This window comes from Gastrolobium bilobum, unplaced genomic scaffold, assembly GCF_033153095.1.
Source record: "Gastrolobium bilobum isolate Gb01-03AN ecotype WA unplaced genomic scaffold, APGP_CSIRO_Gbil_v1 utg5138, whole genome shotgun sequence".
Classification (NCBI taxonomy): domain Eukaryota; kingdom Viridiplantae; phylum Streptophyta; class Magnoliopsida; order Fabales; family Fabaceae; genus Gastrolobium; species Gastrolobium bilobum.
The window spans coordinates 61,051-81,320 of NW_026900107.1; the positions used below are offsets into that span (position 1 = coordinate 61,051).

Genomic DNA, 20,270 nt, shown 5'->3' on the forward strand with positions numbered 1-20,270 from the left:
TTCTGCTAATTTTTTATTGTTATGCAGATTCAGTATTCGAGGCACAATCAGTATATTATTCCCTTGTCATTTTTCAGAGTCAAAGGTTTTTCATTGTAATTCTGAATTATTCATCTGCCTAAACTATATAATTCCCTTCAATGATTTTTTCTTTTCCAAATATTGTTTATGATTCATTTCGAACAGCAGCAAATACCAATAGTGCATGGCAGACGATATTTTACAACTGTTGTGAGTATCGATTGGGCATATTTCTTATTATATTGATGTCAACATGACATTTATATTTTTTTAATGGAGATTTTGTTGTCAACCATGGAATTTACTGTGTTTAAATTATTATATTCTTTTTTTTGTTCCTACCTTAAAAGTTACACGTTTATGTCATACGAACAAACCGATTTTCTTTTTAATTCGTTTACGGGACAAACAAACCGATTTTTTTTTCTCCGTGCATCGCACGGGTAATCAACTAGTTTATATATATATTAAGAGAAAAAAGTTGTTAGCAAGTTTGAGTGCTTGACAAATAAAAATAGATAGGATAATTAAATAGAAAACAAAGAATTTATTACATTAGAAATATAAAAATTATAATATTCTCTTAATAATTAAAAGTATTTATGAAAAAAATTAAATATTTTGTAAGGAGTATCTTTTTTATTTCCACGGATAAAAATCTTAACAAATTTACATCGATGAACAATTAATAATATCAACCATTAATTAATTATCAAAAACACAGAAGAGATTATATATATATATATATATATATATATATATATTAAGTAATTATTATACAATATTTAATTAGATATTTATTATTAAAAGTACAAAACAAAAAAAGTAAAAGATAAATACATTTTCCATATCATGAAAAAAGCAATTTAAAATTTAAGTAATATTTTTATTTTTTTTACTTTATTTACGCCATATAGGTATTTAATGCTTTATTGAATGTTTCCTAAAATATTGTTACAAATAAATAAAATAAAAATTTATTAACATGAGAATTAAATTTTAAAGGAAAAAATATTTGTCCTTTTAAAGAACATAACATCATGTCATTTTAAGTAAGAGAAAGATATAAACTAATTTTTATTTGAAATTTAAATTAATTTTTTTTCATTTTCTCCCCCATAATTTTCATTTCTTGTGTCTTTCTCTCATTTAAAATAACACAACTATATATATGCTTTAAAAAGACAAACATCAAACCCAATTTTAAAATATAAATATTTATACTGTATTTTATAAGTTTCTAATCATGTTTAAATTAATTTATTTGTAAATAAACAAATGTCAAATAAAAACCAATTTAAAATATTCTAAAATTAAGCAATTAACATTGAATATATAATCTAGATATCTAATGTTGTTTTTTTTGTTGTTGTCAAATTAGATATATAATTTAAGTATGTAGAACTTATTGTTTATAAAAAAAAAAAAAAAGTATGTAGAACTTATGGACGAAAGTTAACCACGAATTATTAACAAATAATAATATCTAAATAAATTACAGGAGGAAAAAAAACACAAATGTAGAGATCTGTATAAGCCAAAATGGATTGACTTAAACCTCTACTTACAGGATATCCAAAAAAATTAAAAATAAAAACCTCTACTTAACAGGTAGAGATAATTTGGTATTTCTAATATATTTTTAATATTTGAATAAGAAAGTATTAACAGTAAAATATTTTCAAATATGAAATACTATTATTTAAAAAGAATTCAACCATGTAATCATTAAAAGTGGACCTTTTTCGGTAATTATTATTATGACAAAACATTAAAAATCTTTGAATAAGATAACAACACATAATAAGATGGGGTTGAATTCATGTTGCAGATGTTATTAATATTAACTAAAGATAGAATAGTTTTACATTTTATTTCTTTTAATAATTTTTTAAATTTGAAAAAAATATTTAAAATAAATTTTTTAATTATTAAATAAGGAAAATAATAATAAATATATATATATATTAAATCATTTTCTTATTAAGTATTAAGAAAAGTATTACAAATATGTCTTAAGAAAAACAATTTTTGTTTTTAAAAAAAAAACTCCTAAAAATATTATCATGAAGAGAACGTTGACGACTTGACGTTTAGAATGGTGGCCCCCACGTAGTGTGTAAGGAGCACCGAATATCACATGAAACGGCAGCAGAAATAACGCTGTTTTGGCGGTAGGCCACGTCAATGTGCGTGCCAATCTTCTTTAAAAAGCGTTACTCTTCTCATTTCCCTCACTCACTCTAATTTCTTTCACTCGCTCTCTTCTTCTGCCTCAGTTCACAGTTCACTCCTCTCATCACCTTCACCGTTGATCAAAGTCTGTGCATCATGAACTCCAATTCCAAAACCACCGGCTCTTCCTCCTCCGACCTTCAAGTCTGTTTCTCTTTATTCTCTCACTTTTTTTCAATTCCTTTCTCGTTTTTTTTTTTTTTTTTTTTTTTTTTTTATCGTTGCGATATTTGGAAATTAAATTCCGATAATTATACATTGTGTTGTATCTAATTGGCTAGTTAAGCGCTTTAATTAAACTAGTCTCTGTTTCTCTATCTCTCTGTGTACACGAATAGCACAAACGACTATTGAGTTTGTGAGTAGGGCTCCCTGTTTGGTTTCCGATAATTCCTTTTGAAAATGACATGTAGTTTCTTTGCTTCATCGAATGAGAATTTAAATTCGCATTTGTTGCCAGCAACTTCTTTTGCTGTAATCAAACATGATATCACATAAGCAGTTGAATCATTTTATTTTTTATTTTTTAGATGTAATTGCATGGAGTTTTGTGTTTTGATTTGTGAAGCAATATCTGTAATGTTTATTGTTTGATATAATATTGACAGAGACAACACGGAGAGGCAGAAATAGACGCTGATGGAACTTTGTTATTGAAGTTGAACAAATTGCTCATGCAAATCCAGGGAAAGCGAATGAAATCAATCAGAGTGAGTTACCAATTGAATGGCTTGATGCTTGGAAAGGTTCCAGTTTTGCGTTCATGTGTATACTGGACAGTTAGTTTCTTTGTTCTCTCACTGTAAATGGGGGAAAATCACATTGATCTCCTATTTTATACTATGTGCAAAGTGAACTTGATTTTTGTGGAATTCTTGGTCTAGTTCTTCTTGCTTTTTCTGTGGAGAATTGGATAATGGTAAAATTGAAAACAAAGAATCCAAACTAGAGCATGCAAATTTGCTATTAGGGTACCGTAAGGGACTCATTTATTTCCTTGTGCTTTTAGAATGGGATGAATTTCTGATTTGTGTGGTTATATGGGTGAGCAACCTCGTATTTTCTTGCAGCTTTTTCTTTTATTTTATAGGCGTTTTGGTGGCACGGCTTTATTATTGATTATTTGATTTTGTTTTCCTCAATTGCAAAATGCAAGGTTTGACCAAGCTTCCGTACACCTTGCTGGTTAAGTTAATCTTAGTTATGATTCCACAGGAAAGAATTAAGAGTAACGGGAAGATTGTAAAACATCACGTTTCAATAGTCTTGTCAGCAATATCAAGAAAAGCCCCATTGCAGACAGAGGAAAATACCAATCAAATGCTTTCTTCAAGAATTGACCGTCCTCTATGTAAGTTCAGCGGTTTCTCTCAAGGTTCAGGAGACAAAGACCACGTTAACAGTCGGAACATATTATCTGAAACAAGTATCAAGATTCCATACATCGAAAGATTACCACCATATACATTTTGGATACATTTGGCCAGGTGCGTTTGAATTTCAAGTTTGAAAGTCTAACTGTCCAGATGTCCCTGATGTCCAACTTTGGCCAAAGTGAAAATACATGCTTCTTGAATTGTATTCCCTTTTTAAATAGAAACGTCAATATTAAATTTTATTGATCAATCCATATGCAGATTGTGATATGTATTTTTTTTTTTTAAAATAAAATAAAATAAAAATCTTTCACACAAATCAGAAATCAGAGAATGGCCGAAGATCAATCAGTTGTTGGAAGAAGACGTATATACTATGATCAACATGGAAGTGAAGCCCTGGTATGCAGTGACTCTGATGAAGAGTTATCAGTACCCAAGGAAGTTAAACACAACTTTTCTGAGGGTGAAGACCGACTTCTTTGGTGAGTTAAATTGGAAATGCTATACTAACTTGCATGTAGAAGTTCTATTTATTTGTGAAGAAAGATTAAATGACACAAGAGCTAGAGATCCTGATTGCAACATTTGTGTTTAGCAATATGAATCCTTAATTGACATATTCAATTGCTGAGTAAGATAGATGCTTTGCTGGAGCTCCAATGGTTTTCCTTGCTGTTGTTCAGGAATCATGACCACACAAGACAAGATGTTTAAACCTAATACCAAATTTAAACTCAATCGTGTATCATTTATCTGCTTTAATCCAATGTTTGAGGTTTCTCCTTTCTAAAACTACCATCTTGACTCTTGAATATTTTAGGATGGCATTTGAGGAACATGGGTTAACTGAGGAGGTATTGAATATTGTCAGACAGTTTGTTGGGGGTACTAGTTCAGAAATTCAGGTAATCTAGAATAATTTATTTTCATGACCATATGATTGATGGATGTTAATCCTAATCAATTATTGCAAAAATAAGTTGCGCCTTGGAAATGTATTTTTAGTAGCCATTTTTATGTCTGGGAGAAATATTTTTCATCTAAATATACAGGAGAGGTACAAAAATCTCAAGGAAAAGAATATGAGAAAGTGGGACCAGCATTCTGAAGATTCTGGACGATGTGATTCTCATATTGGCATATGTTTGGAGAAAAGCTTGAGTGCCACTTTAGACTCCTTTGATAACCTTTTCTGTCGCCGGTGCATTGTACATACTAAAACTAAAACATTATCCTCGTAACATTCTTGCCATCACTATCTTGTCTAATATGATACTGAATATCTTGTATGTCCATTCTTACGTAATTTCCTGCAGAAGATTTTTGACTGTCCTCTGCATGGCTGTTCTCAACCTTTAATATATCCTGTAAGGATCAGTTCTCTATGTTCTTTTCAACTTAATCTGTGGTTCCATTAATATGATAGTCTTATGGTTTATTTCACAGAGTGAAAAGCAGCTAGTTTGGTCTGAACCTGAAGATGACAGGAAACCATGCAGTGATCAGTGTTACCTGCAGGTATTATTCTTCTCCTTTGTCTAAGATTTCAAGTAATTTTATATTTTGATTCAGGGGCCAGGGAATAATATTTAACTTGTTTTCAGTTTCAAAATATACAAAAATGGTCGAGTGAAATTATTTTTTGCCCTGCTGATATTCTATTTGAAACATTTTCATTGTCTGGGGGATTGGTGTCCTAGAAAAATGATGGCATCTCTGTCATAAGTGATTGGTTGACTTGTGTTGGCAGTAATTCTGCAATAATACATGCTTTCTAATTCATTTGAGATGAATGATTCTGTCTATGTATATACTTACAAGAGCTACACCTCTATTCATGTGTATTCCATGTTTGATGGGGGAAATGTGCATGATTGATCTCCATTTCATTTTCGTGCAGTTAAAGGATGTCAATATTTTGTCTGAAGATTCAACTCTGGGGTCTTATCAGGATAACAAAATTAAAACAATGGAACAGGAAGCTGGGATATTGGCACCCTTCAGTTCAAAGGAGCCTGGTAATCAGAGTACCAAAGCTATCTTGCAGGAAGAAAGATGCAATTATGTGACAGCAACACCTTTTACTACAGAAGTTGGTTGTCGCGGAGATCTCAATTCAAATGTGCCTGTATCAGAAAGTATGGGGAAACGGAAGGTCACAAATCTGTCAGAGTCAGCACTCTGTGACTCAACACGGCCTCCTGATGATTCTCAGGGTTCTTGTAAAAAGCTGAAAAGAATCTCCGATGATATTGTCAGGGACCTTAATTTGGATGCTTTGGGTGAAGAAAAACACCCAAGTACTTGTGCATCTTTGAAAAGTTTTGTTGAACATACTTCAAATAAATTAATAGTTTCTAGTAACACTTGCCATGGTGAGCATGACAAGGGTGTTGAGGATGGACAAAAGGATGTCACAAATGAGAGAGAATTTAAGCAGTTGTCCGATTCAATTGAAGGACAAGTTGATGAGATGGCATGTCTCTCAGAGTGGAAACCTCTGGAGAAAGATTTATATTCGAAGGGGGTAGAAATGTTTGGGAGAAACAGGTATGGAGCTTTTTGCGCTTTTTTACCTCACTTAAAAACACCTGGACCATGTTAGGTGCTTAGGTTGTTACTACGTTTCTTTTAAAAAATTACTACTGTGATGAAAAATGCTAGGATGGCATCAAATTTAGTTTGTAGTGTGTGTGAAGGTGATAACTGGAGTTTAATCCATTGTTGCAGTAATAGAGCAACTTTAAAATGCATGGATTTGAAATATCTGTGTATGTCCGTAAGTAAATAAAACTAAAGCAGAGTAAATTCTCTAGCCACGAATATCATTCTTTTGATTTTAGGGATTAATATTTCTCGTGTTGTAGGAGATAAATTATCTCTTACACACACATAAAAATGTGTGGGACCCATGGGTCATGTGAAAAGTAGAGAGAGAAAAAGAAAATGTAGGCTCCACATACTTTTATGTGTATGTAAAAGATAAAATTATCTCCTACAATATGAGAAAACACTAATCCCTTGATTTTATGTAGTAGGACCAATTTTTAAGTTTGTGCTCATGTGCAACTCATGCTCTGCAGTTGCCTTATAGCCCGGAACTTACTTTTTGGCTTGAAGACTTGCATGCAAGTAGCTAACTACATGTATGCTGGTGGAGTGTCAATGCGCTGCAGATCCTTACCAAGTTCAATCATGGACAAAAATGGAAAAATTCATGCAGAGTTCACAGTGAGACCAGCAGTCATTTCTCTATCTTCTTTATGTCTTCTTCTTATTTTTTTTTTGGAGAAAAGGGGGGGGGGGGGGGGGGGGGGTTGATTAAGATGAAAAATTAATTTTTCCGTACAATAGGAATTTATGATTGAAGAAACAAATATAAACAGGGAACAGTAATATATTCTGTCTTGCCACGTAGAAGAATTAATATCAGCATTACGAGTTGATCAAATTTGAATTCTTATTATCATTGATTGTAGGGGCTTTCTAGATTTTATATTCTGTCTTGCCTGATAGGAAGGGTGTTTTCAGGTCAGACATGCAAAACTGCAAAAGGGAATGGGTTGCACTTTTGAGCTGATGTGTGTGTGTATAACCTATGCACCCTTGGTTATTTTGGGACGTAGGAGTCCTAACTCCTGTACTGTAGTTATCTTGATGAACTTTTTTGTCAATTAAAGGAAAAATATAATTCTGAACGTTCAGCTTTTGGATTTGAATATAATTCTGCAAACTTTTGTTCTAATAATTTCTACCAACCTTTATGTAATGCTCTGCTTTTTGGATACCATCAAATTACTTTTGAACCAGGGTTATTCTGCTAGGAGCAAGGGATGCCATCAATTAAAGGAAAAATATAATTCTGAACGTTCAGCTTTTGGCATTTGAATATAATTTTGCAAATTATTGTTTAAACAACTTCTACCTACCTTTATGTAATGCTCTTCTATTTCGATATCATCAAATTACTTTTGAACCTGGGTTATTCTGCCAGGACCAAGGGATGCCATCAAGGTCACGGTTTCTGCGGAAAAGGAGCAAAACTAGGAAATTCAAATATTCTCGGAAGTCTGCTGGCCTCCCATCTATGTGGAGAAGAATTGCTCATGGGAAAAACCAATTTTACAAGCAGTATACACCTTGTGGATGTCAGGGAATGTGTGGAAAGCAATGTCCTTGTGTTCATAATGAAACTTGCTGTGAAAAATATTGTGGGTATGTTAATCTTCATTTAATAATGTTGCTTTTCTGCTAAGGAAATAGACGAAATAGTTGCAGGATATTTCTTAATTGTCATGGCCATGTGTTGGTCCATTTAAATTATTTTGTTGACAATCTTTGTGGGGTATCTAGCCTGAAGATTCAAGTCTAACGACGTTGATCTGGATAGATTGTCAAATATGGTCTCCTAAGCCTTTGTAGTCAAAAAACGAAAGAAACAATGATTTATCTTGTAGTTCTACAAGAGATATACAACTATCCACAAAATTCTATTTCTTCAAAAAAATTAAAAAGACTTTATGCTTGGCAATGCTCTCAAAATGCATTTTCAACCTAAAATTGGGATCTGTTTTAGAGATGTTAACTAATTATGTTAACGTGATGAATTAACTTTTCTACCTTCACAGGTGTTCAAAGTCCTGCAAAAACCGGTTCAGAGGATGTCATTGTGCTAAGAGTCAATGCAGGAGTCGACAATGTCCATGCTTTGCAGCTGGACGTGAATGTGATCCGGATGTCTGTCGAAATTGTTGGGTTAGGTAATGTCATTTTTATTTTTTGATTTTACATGTCTCAGACTATATCCTTCTCCCGATTGAGAAAGTCGTAAGTAATTTTTGGCTCTGATAATTCAATAGCATATACTATTTTTACTTTTTTTTACATAATGGCAAACCTTTTTTGATTTTTTCTTGTTCCCCATGATCTCGCATCTCTATATCTTGCCTGATTTGAGACACCAAAAATACAATTCTAGTAATTTTGTCTATTGCTGGTTTAGATCAATATCTTTGCCACAGAAAATATGCATTTGTTTCTGATAGTCAGCTAAAAGAATTATAAATTTCAGCATTGGTGGTGTTTTCTAATTACTATTTAGTATTAGTATCTATGTGTTAGGAACTGGTTTTTAGATCTGAATAATAAAAGGATTTAACACACTATTTGGCCCAGTAAACTGGATTTTCTGTATTAATGACAAGAACAATACGTAACTATGATATTAGCTATTACAGAGGGAAAGGTACCAGAACGTAAATGGCTATTTCTAGAACAGAATAAAAGAAATATCCTGCACCCCAATGATATAGGTTCAGTACAATTGAAGAGGTAATGATTCTCTCCCAATCTGGTTTCCCAGCCCAAGTCCCAATTTTCCAGCTTCCTTCTCCTTCTTTTCCTTCATCTATTTATACCAAGCATTCTTATACTTCACGTGTGACTCACCTCATTGCCTCTTAACAAAATTTCCCTTCTAGAATATTCCCCCTCTAACTGCCTTGGTGACTAAGCATAAGTGCCTTGAGTGACTGATTCTCTACATTTCTTTCTAGAATGTTCCTTAAGAGATGGTATCCTAACAATACTCCCCCCCCCCCCCCCCCCCTAAATACTCACCTTGTCCTCAAGTTATGTGTAATGCATGATAATTTTCTACCGGGATCTCATTGCTTGAATTGCAAGAGCCAACTTATGTGTAATGCATGATAATTTTCACCTGGGTTCCATTTCCATCTGCCCTGAACTCTATTATCACTCTCCACCAGCATACAAAAAACATGTAACACATTGATAACATTGCTCTTTGAACCAAATTGGGGCCGTAGAAGAAGATTGAGCAAAATGGGCGCAACTACAATACCCCGTGAAGACGCATCCATCATTAGTAAATAAGATAATGCCCTTAATAGACCTAAGTCCATAGACCTCAGTGATAGTTGGTTGACCTCAGGGATCAACATAGCAAATAGATGCTTGGATGTATATTCCTTAGCAGCAATATTTGTAGGCAAATCAAATTGATATTAGAAAATTATGAAGAAACCTTACAGCCTGTTCCAAATAGAACTCATACATGCTGCAACTTTTGTTCGTTTCAGCCTCCGCGATCAGATTTATGCATCGGTAGGTTGTCAAAAGCAAACCAAGCACACTAGCATTTGGATGGTGGGAAATATCGCTTACTGCTACATCCTTCGCTGCAAGATCAATTAGCGCGTGAAGGACGCATTCTGTCTAACTTGCTGCGTTCACACTTTTTTGAGGCAATTTATCAAACACCTTCTGAGCTATAACTATTTCCTTGGATGAAAATTGCATCATTAAAGCCCCCAAAACAGAACAAGATGCATCATCTTTAATACAACCAACCCAAACCCTAAGATGAGCACAATCAACAAAAGCAAATTCATACACTACCGACCTGTTACCAAAACCGTTGCTTTTTATGACAGAATCATCAATCTCCAAAATTACGAGAGATGTTGTTGTTTCAAGTTTGACCAGCTTGCAACATTTAAACTCAAAATTAACCAACCTTGAACGCTTTCTACCGATCTCAATCGACACCTCACTTTTTTGGTCTGCCCATAATGACGCATCAGCCAGATGAAGGAGCGAAAGCTTGGGGTAATCAAAAAAGATAACCAATCCTGTCTCATTTGCATCATGTTCGAGGTATCTGGAATCGAAAGGGCAAGTGACGATTAGTTGCACTAGATTAGGGCACAATGAGATGTTGGGTTTTCAGTGGAAACTCTCCATGACCGACGTTGTTAAGCAGGCAATTTTACTAAGTTTTGTTGGGCAATCATATTGAGAAATGGGTCTCATTAAGTCAGTCAGCACCCTGGACCTATAGGCCCATTCCTCCAGTAAAACCCAAACAGAAACATGACTGGCCAGTTTGGTAACAATTCGGGCCAGGCCCCTTGCTCAGTAACATGGCTCAATTGGTGTGATTCATTCCCTAACCAAGATGGTTGCTTCTGCCGTTTAGGAAACCACCATCGCTGCTGAATCGCCATGACCCATTCTCGCCTCTTTTTCCTATGCTTATTGCTACGCAACTTCGTCTTCCCCTTAATGGCGTCACTATTACGCACATCATCACAGGGTGCCGTTGGGTCTAAAATTTTTCCCAGCTCCATCATTGACATAATTTTTGTCTCTGTCTTTATCTCATTCCCTATTGCAAGACATTCTTGCGGCTGCTTCTTTACATAGTCGCAACTTAACTCCTTGCCATGAAAGATCACATCTGGCGGATCCGATGGTGGTGGTGGGTTGGCCACCACAGTCAGCGGTTGTGGCAACAACAGTTCTCTCCTCAGGTTCCCTTCTTTGATGCTACCCGCTACTTCCATTACACCTATTTCCGATTTCTCAACTTTGACGTTTTCATTTTCTTCAACCACCATGATATTAGCCTCTTCATTTATTTTATCATTATCAGATTTCGTAGCATCTTTCTCATCCTCATCTACCTTGTTTATGCCATCAGCCTTATTCTGTTCTATGCTCGTTTCTTTGGGCATGCTCTCCGTCTCTTCCCACAAAGATTCTTGCTTCAATTTAGATTCTAATTTTTGACATTATGAATCTGCATCATCTACCAAAATAATTTCTGGTAGATATTTCTCTATTAATGCCTTCTCAAAATCCCTCCAGCTTGCATTAGGATTGAACCATTTCCAACCTTGATACCGCTGAAGGCACTCCCTCTGAGCCCTCTTACAGCTTCTTTCAACTTGTCATCTTCATTGATTTTTATCTGGAAAAATTGTTACAAATAGATCAGCCATCCCTAAGCTTCATCATCTTCTCTGTCTCCATAGAACTTGGGAACTTTGCTTATTTGTGATTTTCTTCCAAGCGTGGCCATGGTTCACAGAGCTCCCGGATCGGAAGCTCTGATACCAATTGTTAGGAACTGGTTTTAGATCTGAATAATAAAAGGATTTAACACACTATTTGGCCCAGTAAACTGGATTTTCTATATTAATGACAAGAACAGTACGTAACTATGATATTAGCTATTACAGAGGGAAAGGTACCAGAACGTAAATGGCTATTTCTAGAACAGAATAAAAGAAATATCCTGCACCCCAATGATATAGGTTCAGTACAATTGAAGAGGTAATGATTCTCTCCCAATCTGGTTTCCCAGCCCAAGTCCCAATTTTCCAGCTTCCTTCTCCTTCTTTTCCTTCATCTATTTATACCAAGCATTCTTATACTTCACGTGTGACTCACCTCATTGCCTCTTAACAAAATTTTCCTTCTAGAATATTCCCCCTCTAACTGCCTTGGTGACTCAGCATGAGTGCCTTGAGTGACTGATTTTCTACATTTCTTTCTAGAATGTTCCTTGAGAGATGGTATCCTAACACTATGCTTCAATAAAACTTACTTTATAAATTAAAAAAAATGTCCAACGTTAGATGATTGAAGATGGCCATAGGATATCTCTATGTTGTACCACATTGAAAACAAAAGAACAAAGGGTTCAAACATGTAGGGTGCAAGTAGCTGTGATTCATGATTCATCGTGAAGAAATGTATTAAATGTGACCTACCATCACTTCCGTCATATCTGACGTGGGGATCTGGACTGTTTGGGAAATTGCCTTGTATCTTTTGTTGCTACAAGTGAATGTAGTTGAGCTGGCTGTATTCTCCATTTTCTGTTATAACCATTTCAGCTATAAGTGAAAGGAACAGAGCTGTATCTTTTACAATGACTTTAAATATGACATTGTTTATACAGTTGCGGCGATGGTTCATTAGGGGAGCCACCTCGACGTGGAGATGGTCAATGTGGAAATATGAGGCTTCTTTTAAGGCAACAACAGAGGGTTAGTAATTCTTTTGCTCTTTAAAATATCTGTATCATAATCATGAATAAAATCATGAATACGAGTGGTCTTACATTGTTTTCCGTATTTTTAAATCTGTCAGATTCTTTTGGCGAAGTCTGATGTTGCAGGATGGGGTGCCTTCTTAAAGGTTTCGATGCCTGTACTTGTTTGTTTTCAAATAATGTGAGAGCGCATGTTCTCCTCACTAATTGATGATGATGCATTTCAGAATCCAGTTAACAAAAATGATTACCTAGGAGAGTACACGGGTGAAATGATATCTCACAGAGAAGCAGAAAAGCGTGGGAAAATATATGATCGCGCCAACTTTTCTTTCCTTTTTGACTTGAATGATCAGGCAAGTCTCTCGTATCAATTACATGTTCTCTTTAACTTTCTTTTCTAGCTCTTCTCCATGGACTTGAGCTTTCTTGTTATTTATAGGAGGGCTATAGGATTATGTAAAAGATCTTAAACCTGCTGCTACCTGTTAGCTGTCATTGTGCTAGTTGTTTTATTATGTTTCTGTTAGCTTTCATCAATCTACCTTTTTTCCCCCACATTTTTTTTTATATAGTAAGATATAATATATTGGGATTTCCAATTGATGATGTAAGGTCTTGAACCTACTATGTTTTGTTACAGTACGTTCTTGATGCGTATCGCAAAGGAGACAAATTGAAATTTGCGAACCATTCATCAAAACCCAACTGCTACGCAAAGGTCAGTCCACAGAAGTTTTGGGATGATATGAAACGTACCCTTTGATCTTAGCAGATTGAACTTGATTATGGAATTGTCATAATGATTGGCCTATTGTATTGGTTGCATAGGTCTTGTTGGTAGCTGGGGATCATCGAGTAGGCATATTTGCCAATGAGCACATTGAAGCAGGTGAGGAGCTTTTCTATGACTATCGCTATGGTCCAAATCATACACCACCATGGGTTCTTAAACTCAAGTCTGAGGGTCCCAAGAGAGACGAGTCAGCAGTTTCTCAGGGCAGAGCGAAGAAGCACCAGTCTCATTGATGAGCCACAGCAAAGAAGGTTCAGGATGCTAATTTCTATTTACTTCCCGCATCATTGAATTCCTTAATCTGTTGCCTATTTATTGTTTGACTGCATCTACCATAATTTTATGCATAATAGTATCTGTTATTATTATCCTCACGACAATTGCTCTTTGGGTGTTTCTCATAGGATGTCGGAAATTTTTCTCTGGATAGAAGATACTCAACATCTGGACCTTGGTCCTTGGCTGTGATTCCCAAAGTCCAGGATGTAAAGTATGTTCTATCCAAATCATACTCCACCATGGGTTCTTAAAATCAAATCTGAGGGTTCCAATTCCAAGAGAGACGAGTCAGCAGTTTCTCAGGGCAGAGCGAAGAAACACCAGTCTCATTGATGGAGCCACAGCAAAGAAGGTTCAGGATGCTAATTTCTATTTACTATTGAATTGTTTAATCTCTTGCCTATTTATTGTTTGACTGCATTTACCATAATTTTATGCATATTAGCATCTGTTATTAGTATCCTCATGACAGTTGCTCTTTGGATGTTTCTCATAGGATGTCAGAAATTTGTCTCTGGATAGAAGATACTAAACATCCTTGGACCTTGGTCCCCTTGGCTGTGATACCCAGGATGGACAGGATGTTCTATCCAGGGACAAATTTCTGGCATCCCATAGGACATACCCAAGAGCAACTGTTATGAGGATACTAATAACAAATACTAATATGGATAGATTATGGGAAGATTCAGTCAAACAATAAATAGACAAGAGATTAAGTAGTTCAATGTTGAGGGCAATCAATAGAAATTAGCCTGTCGTTGTTTGAGGCATATACATTTTTCTGTGTGCTTGATGATAATTTTGGCAATTTTCCTGAATGCCATAAATCTTACCGTTAGTAATGCTTAGAATGCCTACATAGTTTCAGCTGCCTTATGTAAATCACGTTTGAAAGCAATTCTTTCTTTCGGGTAAAAAGGAAATTATACTTACCACCTCTAACTATTTATTTCTCGTATAACTGTATATAGTAGTCAATAGAGCATCATGGAAAGAGGAAGGTGATGGAAAGAGAAAGGTGAGAAAGGGAGTGGAGGAAGTGATTGAAGAGAGAAAAATGAAATTTGTATCAAGTCATAACCGTTTGTTTAATTTTATCCTAGTGTTATAAAAAAAATATTAAGAGGGGGTAAATTTGGTAGTAAGTATAATCTCTCCGGATCTCATCGTATACAGTTGAGTTGTTATGCAGTTGAAGAGCTTCAGCAGCTGTAACTGATTTCAGTTCCACGTGTTGTTATAATATAGCCATAGTAGATATCCTTGTGTACAATATATATACGGTGAGATTGTAACTTCTTGTATCAGATTCAATTCATTCAATACTGAGATCAGATTCCCACTCCCTGTTTTCTTCCCCCCCACCCCCCCTTTGTTTTTGGTACATTTTTTCTTTCCCCTTTACTCGTTATGGTTTTGATACCTTTCAGCAGCTAGAAAAAAATGTTGACGGCCAATATCATTTATTCATAGGATTAATATAAATTTCATCTTTAACATACACAGTATGGGACCCATGTGAGAAAAAGACAAAAAAAGAGAGAGAAGACACATGGTTTTCACAGAAAAATATTTTTTAAGTTACTATATTCAGTGAACTCAAAACGATGTTATTTTGGGTTATAAGATTAAAAAATCATAATGATAAAGACTAATAATATCCTGTAATATATTAAAATTACAAAAATATTTTGATTTTTACCCTTAAATAACATTGTTTTGGGTTAACTGGAGATAATTTATATTCATTGATCCAAGAAATTCTTTACCCTACTTCTATATCTATGTAAGAAATAAATAATAAACCCGTTATTCATAACTTTAATCAGTTAGGCTTGTAAAAGACGAAACTGGTTTGACTAAAATAAACGGATCCGGATCCTCTGATGTGAAAGATCACATGACATGGTAAAGTAAAAAATCATAACCATACAAAGGTGGATCAATGGTAATAAGATAGGAGAGAAAAAAAATAATAAAATAGGTAGTTATAAAATTATAACCATTGATTTAACTTTGTATGATTGTGATCTTCTCACACGATCGTGTCATGTTTTTTCTCACATTGAAAGGATCCATTTCCAAAATAAACGGACCTTTCAAATCGGAACTGGCTAGGGTTTCTTATATTGAAAACCTAGGTCGCATTTGTTGAGCTAGCCTAAATTATTGGGCCGAATGGATCAGCCCGGGGTCATGAAACGGTTCTATTAAATATTAATTAACCTTGTACCAAAAAAAAAATGTATTAATTAACCATCTTTTTATGATTCTGTTATATAAAAGAAGGGGAAAATGTATGTCATTTAAAATGATGGTCCTTTTAAGAGAAAGATAAATCATGAGAAAGAGAGAAAAAAAAATCATTATCTCCCATAATTTATCTCTATCTTTTTCTTAAAAAGACTTAATTTTGTATCCTTTAAAATGATACATATTTTTTTCAATAAAACATACAGTACTTAAGTGAAGTTAATGTAAATGAACAGTACCCAACTCTACAAATAATTTCATTTAATGCAAATGAATAAATAAGTTTTGTTATTTGAATGATAAGTTAATTATTTTTATCTGTTAAATTTAAAATTAATTTAAATATTTATTGTATTATTAAATAGGATATAATTATAAAATTTGACACATCTCAATTCACTTTAAACGAAGAATTTCGAAGTTATAACAATTGAAAAATTTAAAAAGAAAATTTTAATAATTTGTTTGTAAGAGATGTATATGTATTTATTACAATCTCAGTCATTGAACTTTTAATCTACAAGTCTATAACTCTATATTTCATCCTCTAAAAAGAACTACTCACTTTAAAAAAAACCAAATTCATATTTGTTTACTTAATAAAATTTTAATTGGAAATTTAACTTATATTAATCAGATACACAATATTAACTATAACTGAAATCTTAACATTTTATTTTATTCTGTGCATAACTCGGGTTCAGCAATTTCGGTTCATTGACCGTGAAAATGAATACATACCATCTTGGATCTTAGCTACAATTTAACCCATTTTATGGTACTTCAAAATTGGAAGTTTCTCTTCGTTAACCTTAATAATAAGGTGAACTGTAAACCGAAAATGCTAAAAAGAACATGCAATACGTTTTGGGGTGGAGGAGGGGGAAGAATATTTCACAAGCTATATACAGAAAAATGAAGAGCATACTAGTTTGAACTGGTCACCCTCATCTACTTTGTAAATGAAAATATAACAGTTCATTCCATGTATCTGGAACCCCTGGAAGACACCAATGGCTGCAATCTTGAAAGCTAGAGGATTGTGTTTTTCTTCCATAAATCGATGGGTGACCATCTATCCTATATTCTGACAAACTAGTTATATTCAACAATGTCACTGGAGTTTTCATCTGCTTTATAATCTCCTCTATGATTATATTCTTCTCGGGATAAATGGTACCTAAGGTTTCATTCAGAGGATTAGTGGCTTCCTTACAATGTCCTCCCGAATTCCAATTACCTCCCCTGTTGCAGAGGATCAAATTCACTAATAAGCCATTTTGGATTTCGGAAACTACAAAAAGTCAAAAACAATTAATTGCAGGGTGGATATCAGAAGCAAACCTGAAATGAGATGGTGCTGAACTTCGAAAGAAAACTTGGGCTTTTCTGGGATTCATGTGTTTGTCCACCCATGAAGCCCAAGTCATTAAAGCTTTCCTCAAAGCTGTAGAAACATTTAGCCGCGGATGAACTAGACTTCCTTCTTGGTAGTAATAAATCCTGTTATACATACGATCACAGGTTTGTTAAAAATAGTACTAACAGAAAAATTGGAAATATGTGATAAAATGATGGGTTTTGTAAATGTCATGTAACAGGAAAATTGGTACATCATTTACAGAGACATGTTTTTGTAGGGTCCACCAAATATTAGAAAAAAAAAATGAAGAAAAAAGCTAGCACTGAGAACGAACTGAGAGCAGGAGGAAACAAAAATTGTCTGTAACATGACATTTGCTTTTCCCTAAAATGATTTGGTAATGAAGCTATGATTGCTCATTTTTCAAAACTAATTCCAATTTTTGCTGCTTAGATGTTCCCAATATATAGAACGCCAACATTCTCTCTCTCTTTTTTCTTCCTTTTTTGGTAGATACCAACTGGTGTCTGAAGTCTAAATGGACCCGACTAATCGGGTTTTGGATTTGTGCCTCTCCACCATCTACAGGAATTGCGATTCTTAGGTTTCAAATCCTAGTCCCTTTGGGCAGATCAAATCTTGGGGTCTAGCGGGGTCGTTATTCTTTGTTAGCAAGACATTTTAGGCTCTATAAAGCTCAAGCCATTATATTTCAGCAATAGGAATCATATATTTTCTTTAACATAATCACACACACTGAAATGCCCTGCTTTTGAGATGAAATGAAAGTATAAAATGCTACTAATATTGAAGTGGATGCACACATCAGCAAAGGTTTCAAGCCTTAACAACTCAAAAACATAAAGAGAAGTGCTAACCCAGCTTTTGTTTTGTAATGTGACCACCAATGTGCAGTGTTGAAAACCAAAATATCAGCTCCTCTCCATCTTGATGAACTGCGATCAATGGCATCAATTCGCAAGGTTGGTCTTCGTTTCTGCCCTATTCTTGCCTTGGTTTCATGAACTAAGAAATGACTGACATAGTATTCAACAGTACATTGGTAATCCTACGAGGTTGAAAGTGCAAATAAGTAATACTCCAGAACCATCCATATTACAAAAACGAAGTAAGGTTCAGTAGAATTACCAGAAACCTGAAACTATAATTTCCCTTCTCTTTGGTAATTTTCCTTCCATGGGTCTCATACACTCTCTTTGGATCTCTAATAGCACCCAATAACATGCACAGCATTGATTCCCATTGGTTCCTATTAATCGAATCACCCACAAAAACTAGTCTTTTCCCTCTTATCAACTCCAGCATTTTTGTTGCATTGAACCTTTGCCAAAAAACACAGTACCAAAAAAACAAAAAATCAATTTCCTTTTGTTCCTAAATATTGCCTCAGTAGAAAAATGAAGTATAATTCCTAAATACTTGCAAGATGAAGGGAAAAAAAAAAAGTTCCAAAAGATTGAATTTGACAGTGTACTTACCTTGGAAGGTCACAGTATTTGGGCTGCCATCTCCACTTAGAGTATTTTCTATCCAATCTTCCATTTCCCTCACAATTAAAACCTTCATCAATGAAAGGACATGAATCTTTAGCGTAAAGAGGATAGTTTTCATCAAAAACCCAATACCCTTTTGTTAAATCACACCCTTTTACTGTCTTGTTCTCAATCTTGCTCAAAACCGGAACTTGAGTAGTTTTCCCAACTAAATCAGCTACTAGAACCTTCTTCTGTTCGTTGCTGAATCTCCTTCGAGGTGAAGTTCCATTATCTTGCATTGCCATGAAATTAACAGTTGAAGCATCAGCATGATGTCTTACATCTTCAGATTTGGACCCGAGAAAGGTATTCTTGGTCCTAAAAAACCGATTATCGATCGAAGTTGGAATTTTGACACCACTTACAGTGAAGTTTTTGGTAAAGCTAGTCAAGGACTGAACAGTTAAAGACCGAGGACCCACATTGACGCTATCACCGACAGAAGAAGAAGAAGAATATGATGATGATGATGATGATGATGATGTGTTGAAGTGAAGACGAATCTGCTGGTGAACTGAAGGTGTGGACTTGAGGAGCCAGATGGTGAAGGTAGAAAGGAAGAAGATTGAAGAAAAGATTGTGAATGAAAAGACCAAAAGCCTCGTGGGTTTGAAGGAGAAACTTCTCTGCCTCTCCATTGACGAAAATTTTGCATCCAATCCAAACAAAGTCAAATGTAGCAGTTACCAGATTCTGTAGTGTTATCATATGGGTCATGCACGATTTGATAATGTAACTTGCAAGATAACAATTAATTAATATATCCCAATATTAGATAAAGGAGCTAATGAAAAAAACCAATGTGAGATCCAGATTAATTATCATGTTTTTTTATGATCAAACTTCAAAGGAAACTTTCCAAATTCATCTCTCTAATAAATGAATTAGATTTTATCGTCATATTTAAAGAAACTTTCTTTGTAGGGTGCTATGATGTTATCTAATATGATTAGTGTCTGGGTGTGTTTCCAGATTGATGTATACCAATCTCAAGTATAATTTGTTTAAATACAGGGTTTTATTAACGTTATGTAACATAATTTAAGTATTATGTTATATGATAAACATAAAACTCTTAAATATATATTTTATGAACTTTTACTATAATACATGTTATGTTTAAAAAAATTGTTACAAATAATTTGTGAAAATAAATTTTATTCTTCAGTAAATTTTCAGACATGAAATATTTAAAAAAAATTCTGACTCCATATAAAAGTAAGAATTGCTCGTCTATCAAAAAAATAAAGAGAGTATTTTTTGAGTCCTTAACAAAAAAGAAATTCATTTTAATTTTTTAAGAAAAAAAGTCGATGCAGTTTTTTGAAATTGTAGTTTCTCACAAATTCAAAGAAAATATATATTAATCTTTCAAAAAAGACTAATATAAATATTTTAAAATAAATTCCATATTTTTTCTTGAAGAACAAAAATATTTACTCAAAATAAAAACTACTTATGTGATGTAAACTAGACTGTCTGTGGCTTTATGCAATCATACTTGTGCATAATTAAATATAAC

At 34.1% G+C, this 20,270-nt stretch overlaps 2 protein-coding genes across 8 annotated transcripts; one reads left to right on the forward strand and one right to left on the reverse strand.

Annotated features, from left to right (window-relative positions):
* Positions 1–2,278: 2,278 nt before the first annotated feature.
* Positions 2,279–14,508, forward strand: LOC133295322 (histone-lysine N-methyltransferase EZA1-like). Of its 7 annotated transcripts, none has more exons than XM_061494128.1 (18): positions 2,279–2,400; positions 2,865–2,966; positions 3,448–3,743; positions 3,956–4,117; positions 4,456–4,540; positions 4,688–4,843; positions 4,952–5,002; positions 5,082–5,153; positions 5,536–6,185; positions 6,719–6,866; positions 7,630–7,850; positions 8,264–8,395; positions 12,406–12,493; positions 12,597–12,644; positions 12,726–12,854; positions 13,142–13,219; positions 13,330–13,545; positions 13,699–14,508. In XM_061494128.1, exons 1-17 carry the CDS (start codon positions 2,353–2,355, stop codon positions 13,525–13,527), a joined length of 2,664 nt encoding a protein of 887 aa, XP_061350112.1. In that variant the 5' UTR covers positions 2,279–2,352; the 3' UTR covers positions 13,528–13,545; positions 13,699–14,508. The 7 variants fall into 7 exon arrangements, 6 of the variants coding, with proteins under 6 accessions (XP_061350112.1, XP_061350116.1, XP_061350113.1 ...); XM_061494132.1 differs by having other exon boundaries at positions 5,587–6,185; XM_061494129.1 differs by having other exon boundaries at positions 4,955–5,002.
* Positions 14,509–16,664: 2,156 nt separating this feature from the next.
* On the reverse strand, positions 16,665–19,386 carry LOC133295331 (protein trichome birefringence-like 6). Its single transcript, XM_061494148.1, has 5 exons — positions 18,692–19,386; positions 18,342–18,534; positions 18,071–18,261; positions 17,174–17,332; positions 16,665–17,074 (listed from the first exon to the last, which is right to left on the reverse strand). The coding sequence occupies exons 1-5, from the start codon at positions 19,384–19,386 to the stop codon at positions 16,777–16,779; spliced, it is 1,536 nt and encodes a 511-aa protein (XP_061350132.1). The 3' UTR covers positions 16,665–16,776.
* Between the last annotated feature and the right edge of the window lie 884 nt (positions 19,387–20,270).

Coding starts and splice junctions, on each gene's coding strand:
- LOC133295322 (XM_061494128.1), top strand. CDS start 2,353: ATGAACTCCAATTCCAAAACCACCGGCTCTTCCTCCTCCGACCTTCAA. Junction 7,851..8,263: donor TGCTGTGAAAAATATTGTGG/GTATGTTAATCT, acceptor CTACCTTCACAG/GTGTTCAAAGTCCTGCAAAA. Junction 12,494..12,596: donor TTTTAAGGCAACAACAGAGG/GTTAGTAATTCT, acceptor TAAATCTGTCAG/ATTCTTTTGGCGAAGTCTGA.
- LOC133295331 (XM_061494148.1), bottom strand. CDS start 19,386: ATGGAGAGGCAGAGAAGTTTCTCCTTCAAACCCACGAGGCTTTTGGTC. Junction 18,262..18,341: donor ATTATAGTTTCAGGTTTCTG/GTAATTCTACTG, acceptor TCAACCTCGTAG/GATTACCAATGTACTGTTGA. Junction 17,333..18,070: donor CATTACAAAACAAAAGCTGG/GTTAGCACTTCT, acceptor TATGTATAACAG/GATTTATTACTACCAAGAAG.